Genomic DNA, 10,545 nt, shown 5'->3' with positions numbered 1-10,545 from the left:
CACGAAACCACATATAAGGTCAGCAGGGAACAGAGAATGCTGGCAAGCTTCCTTCAAACAAACAGGGACATAACTGACAAACTTATGGGAGACACAGATCAAGTATAATCAGTCTCAAATAATGGTTAATTATAACAATCATTATTATATGGATTGGCTACAGTCTTGTCTTGAGTTTCAAAGCTGCAGCAAATCCTGGCCTTGCTAATTAAAATAAGCTGTGGGATCTGCAAGTTATCAGACAGTCTTTACCTAACAGAAAATTGACAAAATAGCACAGCACCTGGATAAGCATGAACATCTGCTCCCCATACACAGGGTGATGAACAAGCTCTGTAACAGACAACCTAAAATGTTATAGAACTAAATTCTGTTTAGTTTTTCATTCTTCAGTTCCTCATTCTAATTGTGCTAAGGAGCAAAATTAGCATGCCAAAAATATTCATAATTGTTGATATTCTCCACCATGCCCTCACTTTGCCATTATTTTCTTTTGACATCCAGTTCTCAGATTCAAAGGAAATGCAAAAAGAAACCAACAAAAACCCCCTGAAACAGATTGCTATGGTGGAGAGAAGTCAGTGGATTTGACTTCCAGTTCCCAGACTCACAGTGATGACAGATTACATCGGACTGTGAATTCCATGACATCCTAGAGAAAGGGAGAGCACTGTTTGCTGAAAACTGGTTGGACCTTTTAATGAACAACTGCTATCACAACAGGTACCAAATATCAGGAGTTATGTACAACATACGGCCCAGTGCAGGATTACCACAATGGAGTCCTATTCTTGCTCAAGGTCTTTCAAATTCTCTAAGTTTGCAGTTTTGCTGAAAATTGTCCAATCTTCTGTCCCTCTGGGTCTTTTGAAGTACTTCACATACAAGATGTAACCTGATCCCAAGCTTTTGTGCTTTCAGAAAGAAGGAAAACATAGCCATAAGAAAAACATACAGTGAAAGTGTGCAGTACTCCAGTTTGACAAAAATGCTTCTCAAACAAAGTGAGCTAAAAATCAGATAAGCCTGTACTCAACATGCCTGAGAAATGAAGTTTGTTTATTTTTCCAGGTAAAAGCAATAGGTGAGTTTCACAACATTTTGACACCGCAACAAGAGCTGGTCTCAGAAACTTGGCCCTCAGTAGCTATTGCTCCTATTTTCCATTAACTGTAAATTAAACAAACACTCCTCAGGTGATAAAGCCACACTTATACAGACACGCGACTTTTCATTGTCAAAACAAAAATCCAGCCAGAGCCTTGTAAACAGCATATAGCACTGCATAATGCTATCAAATGTGGCTGCAGAGTTGCCAGCTCTACAAATAATAAATCATTACACTCAAACAAAAACTATAAAACAAAATAGACATACATAGGAATGTATATAAAAACAATCTTTAAGATTATTAAGATATCAAGATAATCTTAATTTAAGATATTAAGATATCAAAGGAATGGAAGACTTGAAAGCAAAGTTAGACTTGAAAATCTGTATGATGATTATTGCAATTATTATTAACTTAATATTACCTGTACCTTTTTTTTTAAACCTCAGGGATCATGTTTACTCAAAAACCTCATCAAAACCACACAGTATAGAATCTGGCAAAAATAACTTTGTACATCAATTATTTACTTCAACTGTGAGAAGGATGCGAGTGATAGGGAAAGATACTGTAGTTTTATTGGGTGGGGGAAGTTGTATTGGTTACATTCTGGAAAATGAAAGAAACATTTTCTTTTATCCTTTCAAGAAAAGGATCAGGTAGAGCCTGATGTTGCCCAGAGAAATGCTTCCATTGCATCAACTGCGACATGGAGAGAGGTTTCTTTGAATTGTGCTTCCACTGGTCTTGTCTGAGCTGACAACATCTAGACACTGAAGGTTTATTTGATGAAGGATCTGAAAAAAAGGATGCAGAAAATGAATCAAGGAAAACTAAGAATATTTCAGTCTGAATCAATAAGACTGTGATAATGAATGTGAAAATAAAGCAATATGAAGAATCCTTCTATGTCAATGAAAACAGAATGTTTGTATCCATAATAAGAGGGGAAAGGTTGTTTCTTGCTCATGGATCAGAGTTATCAAAATAACCCTATGCTAGTTCAAAGATGAATTCTTTCACAAACAGATGGGAAGGGAAATTTCCTATCTGGCAATTTCCCTTCTTCCATCTTCCCAACTCTGTAATATTTGTGTTTCTTCCCACTCTTTAAGTAATGCTGAATGTAGAAGTATCTTGCAGCAAAACTCAAGCCAGTTTCTATTTCCTCTCACAGGAGTCATTCCAACCAGCTAAGAAGAGCTCAAACAGTTATTTCACTGAACTTAGCACTCCAGAGGTGGATCTCTAGTGCACTCTGTACATCCACACTATGCCAAGTTGCTCAAAAAATGCTATACTGTATACTGTATATCAAAGTAAGAAACAGACAGTTCCCTGTGAAGCACACAGAGAATTCACTTTGAATTCTAGAGATTCTAGGGATTCTAGAGTGCCAAGGAACATCAGGTCATTGCAGGGTATGTCATGTATTGCTGACTTCGTGATTCATCTGATGCATGTGATAAATAAAGAAATCACTTCTGATGGAGAAAACTGCATCACTGCTGTTATTGATTTAAACCATGTCATCAGCTAGTTTCACAGCAGTTACGTGTCTCTTAGCAAGTGACATAAGCAGCATGACTCAGTATTTTCCAGTTTTTCAAACTTTAGAAGTGGCCATAATGACTCCCATATGTAAGACTTTCCTTCTGACTGATGATACACATTAGCACTAGACTTGAAATTTATTATTTTACTGTCCAGTATTAAAATTAGATTAGATGCACTTTGCAAGTACTTACAGATTCTGCATTCCTAACTTCATAAATAAAAGCACCATCAAGTAAAATAATAGTATAATACTTTGTAGCTGATCTGCAGTCAGAAAAATAGCAGGCAGCCTGTCTACACAACCCACACATAGTTCATTACTTCCTTTCAAAACTCTTGAGGCTTGTTAAAGATGGCCCCAGTATGAATTGCCAACAGGAGCTTGGTCAAGACCATACAGTCACATTGGTAGATATAATGGAGATTGTGAAAAGCTCATACGTTGTAAAGCCTGTGCGATATTGTTTAGCTCCAATTTAGTTCATCTTTTGAATCACACTTGCTAGAAATGGAGATGACAAATCAGTAAGAGTTCTTAGCATTTTCTATGTCACATCTACTTCCAGGAACCAGGAGCTGGATCCCCAATGAAGTAATCTGACAACTTTCTCTACTTAGTAAAGTCAGACACCAACTAATGGTAGCTGCATTCTGACTCACAACCATGACTTGTAAGACCATGACTCATAACAGTTTGACAAGGAAACTGATAAGCCAATTTGTTCTCTGCTCCTTAGGAAGCCAAACCTTTCCCAACTCACTCTATCATTTCTATCATTAAAGTTTATGAATGTCTTTCTGGTTTTCCCTTGATTTACTACTGTAAACGTTCCATTTGCTGGGACCAAGACGCAATTACCCTTGAGGGAGTCCTGGTTACATTCAGTGCCCTTAGACCAAAGAAACTGCTGCTGTGGTTGAAAAGATGGAATTAATATGCATTCAAAGCACAAAATGAGCAATCAAGAGTGTTAAGACAGTTGCAAAAGCCCAATTAAAACTATACGCACTAGTGTCCATCACAGAAGAAATATCAAATTTCTTTGGTCTCTACCCGCATCACTGCATTCATATTTCATACTCCAAGAAAAGAAATGTACCCAGGCAATAAACACTTTTTTTCTTTAGGAAATTGGAAACTGAAGCTATCATTACTGTCCCAGAATACTTAGAAAAAAATATATAACACTTGTTGATTGTAACGAATCCCTACCTAAACTGGACATAGCTAATTTAAATAGTTAAGATGCACAGTATATGAATTGGTTGTTACTGCAAGGAACTAATATTTCTTCTCCTTATCTTATGAAGGGCTCCTATGTATCAGAAAAATCAGACAATATCTGGATGGTCCCATAATAATCACTGCTTCAATCCTGTTTTACTGAGCTTTGTAGTTTTCTCCAAAGACAGGCGAATATAGTTCATATAGTTCATCTGTAATAGCCAGAGATAGTGAAAAAGAAACTCACTTTGATGGTCTTTGTTTCCCATACAGTCACATTCAAGTAAGTCATGGGTAACACAGCTGGAATCCTCATGAAGTGTAAAGAGATTTCTGAGCTCCTCAACAGAAAAATGAATATGTTCAGATGTCTTGGAAAGGTCTACAACTGCCCCCGAAAGGTCCTGTTTGCTGATCTGTCTTTGATAAATCTTTTCTTCTATTGAGCCTGTATTGAAAAAACGATATATGGAATAACTTTTGACCAGTATGTGTCAAGAAGAAAAGTAAAATTCGTTTCTTGATAACAGGCACTATGGAGGGATCTGGATAGAATGGATCAATGGGCCAAGGTAAACTGCATGAGTTTCAACAGGGCCGAATGTCAGGTCTTGCACTTTGATAACATCAACACCAGGCAACCCTACAGGCTTGAGGAGGAGTGGCTGGAAAGCTGCCTGGTGGAAACAGACCTTGGTGTACTAATGAACAGTTGGCTGAATGAGCCAGCAGTGTGCCCAGTTGATCAAGAAGACCAATGGCATCCTGGCTTGTATCAGGAATGGTGTGGTGAGCAAGACTAGGGAAGAAATCCTGACCCTGTACTCAGCATTGGTGAGGCCTCACCTCAAGTGTTCAGTTTTGGGCACCTCAGTACAGAACGGACATGGAGGTACTGGAGAAGGTCCAGAGAAGGGCAACAAAGCTTGTGAAGGGCATGGAGAATCAGCCCTATGAGGAGAGACTGAGGGAACTGGGGCTGTTTAGTCTGGGGAAGAGGAGGCTGAGGGGAGACCTCATTGCTCTCTTCCAATACTTGAAAGGTACTTACAGCGAGAGTGGGGCTGGTTTCTTCTCAGTGGTGGCAGGTGACAGGATGAGGGGAAATGGCCTCAAGTTGCACCAGGGGAGGTTTAGGTTGGATATTGGGAACTTCTTTACAGAAAGGGTTGTTAAGCACTGAGATAGTCTCCCCAGGGAGGTGGTTGAGTCACCATCCCTGACTGCACTTAAAATCCATTTGGATGTGCTGCTCAGGGATATAATTTAGTGGTGGGTTGTTAGTTAGGCTACTGTGGTTAGGTTGTAGTTGGACTTGACCTTTAAGGTCTTTTCCAACCTGAGCAATTCTGTGACTCTATGATTCTATGACCAATATTCATAGGAAATGCTGAACCACTATTTTCAGATATAAAAACACGAGCACTGAAAAGGCAAATGAATCAAGGGGATGGACCTATTTTAACTGAATTCAGAGCAAATTAAATATATCTTTCAAGAACAAATGACTTCCAAAAACTCCCTCTCTTTCTTCTACTGGCAAAATTTCTATGGAATGTGTTAGAGCACTATCTCTGACCTGTGGTTAGAAGTCTGTAGATATGAACAGTATGTTTCTGACCATCTCTCCACACTCTGGCCATTGCCTGAAGAAAGGAAAAAGATATTAACTCTAGGACAAAATTTCTGCTAAAACTTGTAGCCTCTGCCGATCTAATTACTGGCTCTGCTAGCTCAGGCAGAAAGATGTTGCCAGTCCTTTTAAAATTGTAGGATCAGTTTCACATTCAATTCTTAAACAAAAAAGTAACAGAGTAGCATTATACAATTTTAGTAAAAAATGTAAGGGTTACATGTCCCTGTTAGGTACAACTACCCACAGTAGTTTGCAGTTTTAGGCAAACTGTAGCAAATTTGGCTGATATAGCAGACAGTGTTTAGAGCAACAAAACAAGTGACCACATGGGGGTACTAATACACTCTTGGAACAGGACCAGGGCCAAGAATTTGAGGTTATTTCAGGTGTCATGTATTTAGCAACACTCTACAGAGAGACGTTTCTTACTTTATTTATAAAAATATATATTTTTAATTGTTATTATTAAGGACTATTTTAAGTGAACACTCCTATTCCAATTAAATAATCCCTTACAACCAAGGATACCATTACAAGCACAGCATGGCACTGGCTTTGCTTTCTTTTAATATCGTTATCACGCGTTTACTTCATTCCCTTAATTCTGATTGGGATCTCTCTCTTAAGTATAGCAAATCAAAAGTAACACATGCTATGTATTCTGATCATAGTTTTCTCTATAGGAACACAACTTTCCAGTTAAAAAGTGGGCAGGAGAAGAAGGGGATACATGACTCACACTTCTAGAGAAACCAGACTTTACTCTTCATGCAAAAGGGGTTCTAATGATACAAATATATACATTAACAACAGATAAATTTTTCTTCTTTTCAGAGTTTTCCTCCTTTACTGTATTTGTCCAGGCACAAGGTGACAGATAGCTGGGTAGCAGTAAGACATGTAAAGCCAGACATCTCAAAATCAGTCAGGAGCTCCTTTGATGCCCATCACAACCCACATGTACACAATTATATCAGACCTGAATATCAGTAGCTGGATTCCAGTCGATATCATACAGGATCAAGTGAGAAGCTCCAACCAGATTCAGTCCCACTCCACCAGCTTTTGAACTCAGCAAAAAGATGAAAGCTGGACTGAACTTAGAATTAAAATTATCAACAATCTGTTGCCTCTGGGAGACGGGAGTATTTCCATCAAGTCTAGTATAAGAATATCCAGAACGTTTGCATGTCTCCTGTAGTATATTCAGTGTCTGAGTGTAATTGGATACCAGTACAACTCTGTCAAACAATGAAATAAAGTTATCTCAAAATCTTAGAGGCAGGTCAGGTTGAAGTACAATAACAAACAATTGAATGTAACTAAAAAAAAGGAATGACAAATCTAGCAAAAATTAAACATCAGCCTGAGGTTACTCATATTTGCTAAGAAACAGAACCCAGTATTATTTGCAGCACGCACTAGATTCAGATACATTATGCTTTACCATCAAGCATTCAGATACTAAATAATTAATGTTTTCCTTCACAAGAGAATTTGGCTTAATTCAGAGACTACAGGGATCCAGAACCAAACACAGAATCTTATTTAAAAATCTACATGTATAGAGAATAGCTGCTCTTAAGGCAGTATTTGCAGAGAATGCTGTAGCAACTAATGAATACTGTAGATAGGTCTACTTATGGAAAAAGCTAACTGAGTTTAGCAACTCAGTCTCTTGACCAACTAACAACTCATCCTGAGTCAGTGTTATTTCTCTTAATTTTTGAGTAAATAGGTTTCACAGATCTAAAAATCTAGAATTTCTGTCCCACCAAGTGCTGAGGGAGATACTACTGAGTGGACAAATATCTTTTTAATTTAAGCCATAAATAAGACAATAAACAGTTAGGGCATTTTTTTCTGCAAGAAGGCTAAATCAAATGTACAACATTCCATCAAAAATGGAATTTATATATATATAAATATATAATTATATATATATATAATGAATTTATATATATATAAATTCAATATATTGATATATATGCAATATATATCAATATATATTTATATTTATATATTTATTAATTTATTTTAATTTGAAACAATCACCGAAGAGCTATAAAAGCAATTTTGGGGAAAATCTGGTACATTAACATTTTAAAATTGCTATAAAGTTTTAACATTATTGTAGTTGCCTCTACAACTAAATTATATCTAAAACACATTTGTAAAGACTTTACAAGATGGATTTTTTTGTTGACCAACCTGAAATTCACACCTTTCCACTCAAAAGTAGAATATAAACTTCAAAAGAGCACTGGAATTGAATCTGTATATTGCAAAAAAGCTATTTAGTGATAATGAGAGCTGGGAAATAGTAGAAAAAGAAACATGAACGGCAGCTCACAAAGCACCGGCACAGGGAAAGATGTTTTTTCCCAATACCTCAGTTCTTTTCACTTAAAGGAAAAAAGTCTAATACATTTAGATGTTTAGCTGTCGTTTGTTTCAGTGTATGCAAGGCACATAAACTCCCACGACAGGCTCCGATTTCTGGTTTGTAAAAAGAGAGAATCAGGAAGAAATTCCATTACATCAGTGCCAAGAGATCTGCTGTAACTTCTCACTACTGAATTACAGAATATCCTATTTAAGCATCAACTAAAATACAAGCTAAAAGCCAACTACTTTTGGAAGAGCTGGGCTTCAAGGCGTGAGTACATAAAAAAGTCTCCACAAGACACAAGGTTGTGTTGAGATTTCCATAGTACAGTGGGCTGTAGCTAACTCTACCTTAGTTGTGGGAACTCAATATGAAAAATACAATTATATTTATCTGGAAATCATAGAGAAGCAACTTTGAAAATTGCGTTGGCTGCAAATCTCAGGATAAGAATTAATGAGGAAGAGCCAGGATATGCACAAATATGTCCAGTACCTCTGCAAACAGTTGCAAAGGCTTTATTTTGAATAGTATGTCCCTATTACACAACTGAAAAGCAAAATAATATGCAGCAGGTCACTCCTATCATCTGCCTTTTACCTTTCTTTCATACTTGCCTTTCAGAAGATCTGAGCTCTCGGATTGCTGCTAACAACTTCACCAGCACCTGCAATTTTCCTGAATCAGCTTCAGAGAAAGTGTCAGAAGTATAATCTTGTGGAAAGACATCTGTTATCCCTTCGTAGAGACTGGACTCAATATGCTCATCATTTTTTGGATCACAGGACTTTTCCTATTAGAAATAAAAAGACTCAAGGTTCACATCCCCACAAAAGTATATATATTTTTTTCATTCTTTTACTTCTAAAAATTTGCTACATTTTTATTACAAAAAGAGGTATCAAAAGCTGTCACAAAGGAGCATATCACATGAGCACAGTAAGCTTCCAGTACTGTATAGACAGCAGTTTTAAAACAGCGAGAGCAAAAAGGAAGCAAAAAGCAGGCAAATAATAACGTGCTGTAATTTGCAAACTGATGTTTCATGGGGAGGAAAAAGCCAGACTAATCAAACCCCACAACAGTAATAAATGACATGCACATACAGTCCTTTCCATGCAGATCATTTCCAAAGGGTTATGAAAATGCTTTCATTTATGAAAAATTCAAACAGTATACAATGAATCATAGAATCATAGAATCATAGAGGCCAGGTTGGATGGGGCCCTGGGCAACCTGATCTAGTAAAGGTGTATGTTTGGTGGCCCTGCTAGGCAGGGGGGTTAGAACTACATGATCCTTGAGGTCCCTTCCAACCCGGGTCATTCTATGATTCTGTGATTCTATGATTCTATGAAGGCAATTTACTTTACTTGTCAAAGTTGTAATTTACAGAGATGTCTGCTGTGGACATTCCAGAAAAGTCATGAAGAACATCTTTTAAGGAACATTTACATTTACACTCACCTTACCCGCACTTGGACTAGTATCCATATAAGTCAGTAATACTAAGTTCTAACTACCATACCAGTTATTTGTAGGAATGAGAACACTTATGTGGAACTAATGAGGTGTAGAGAGCGATAGGATTCCAGGAAAAAGAGGCAGCTTGTACCAGTGATGAGTTGAGCCTGGAGCTGTCAGTATCACTGAACTCAAGACTATATCAGAGGGTGGTTTCATGGGAACCAACAGACATAGTATACAAAATAATCTCTAACTACGTATTCTTTGGAAAGCTCACGTTTGAATGTATTTTTAAAAATATTCAGGGATCACACTCGGAGGGAAAATATGCGAAGGTAAAGAAGAATGAGAAAATAAGGTGATATGAAGGTGGAGACATATCTACATTCAGATTTCCTAACATTTGCATTTTTGAAAGCCAATCTCCTAAAGCAAGCCAGATGTGAAAACAGTACGGAAATGACCTTAACTAACATGCACATTGACCATAACATATTTCTAGCAATCTCTGTCAGCTGAAATGACTAATTGCAGGCACCCACCCCCAAGCAGATAGATACCTTTACAGCTTTAAATAGAAGACATGGATGATTGCAAAGTTTTTTCAAAGCTCCTATACATATTAGTTGAGGACTGTTTTCTAGCCTGCCTTGTAGGCAGGAGCTAATAACTCGAGAACTGAGCAGTTTTCGATACAATTCGAGCTGCAGTGCTGTTGGTTGGCAGAAGATTATGTTCTCCTTTTTTGGTGGAAGAAATTTGTTTATAACCTCCTGTGTTCTCCTAAGAATAAAGAGTCCAGTGAGGCGTGTGAGTTCTGCTGCTCTTTTTTCTCCTAAATCTTTTTCCTCCTAGAAGAACAAAGCACAAAATTAATGCTCACATTGCATTTCATCAAAATAATCTTCTACGTTATTTTCATTAGGTAGGGAATATTTTAAATGCATGATACCACTTCCAGCATAAAGTAATGATCCGTTCCATAATTAATACCACTCCATTAGCTTAATTCTAGGTTTCTCAAGTCTTCAACAAATGAAGATAATGTCACCAAAGATACACAAGGTTCAAATTATATTCCACAGATTTCTTGATTGACGTAATATAATAATGCAGTCGTGTGGAGAAATTAAGACATAACACAGTATCCTCATATGGTA

General features: G+C 37.2%; 1 protein-coding gene across 1 annotated transcript in view; it reads right to left on the bottom strand.

Annotated features, from left to right (window-relative positions):
* Positions 1-1,039: 1,039 nt before the first annotated feature.
* The window catches only part of RAD54B (RAD54 homolog B), a 59,697-nt gene continuing 50,191 nt past the window's right edge, over positions 1,040-10,545 (bottom strand). The window contains exons 10-15 of the mRNA XM_072328540.1: positions 9,946-10,236; positions 8,536-8,711; positions 6,509-6,770; positions 5,473-5,539; positions 4,141-4,341; positions 1,040-1,908 (exon numbers count right to left, since the gene is read on the bottom strand). Of these exons, the coding sequence (XP_072184641.1) occupies positions 1,688-1,908; positions 4,141-4,341; positions 5,473-5,539; positions 6,509-6,770; positions 8,536-8,711; positions 9,946-10,236 (1,218 nt within the window). The 3' untranslated portion in view covers positions 1,040-1,687. The remainder of the gene's footprint in view (positions 1,909-4,140; positions 4,342-5,472; positions 5,540-6,508; positions 6,771-8,535; positions 8,712-9,945; positions 10,237-10,545) is intronic.

Source organism: Excalfactoria chinensis, chromosome 2 (assembly GCF_039878825.1).
Source record: "Excalfactoria chinensis isolate bCotChi1 chromosome 2, bCotChi1.hap2, whole genome shotgun sequence".
Lineage (NCBI taxonomy): Eukaryota > Metazoa > Chordata > Aves > Galliformes > Phasianidae > Excalfactoria > Excalfactoria chinensis.
Note: the sequence above shows the minus strand (reverse complement) of the source record. Positions and strands in the feature narration are given on the sequence as shown.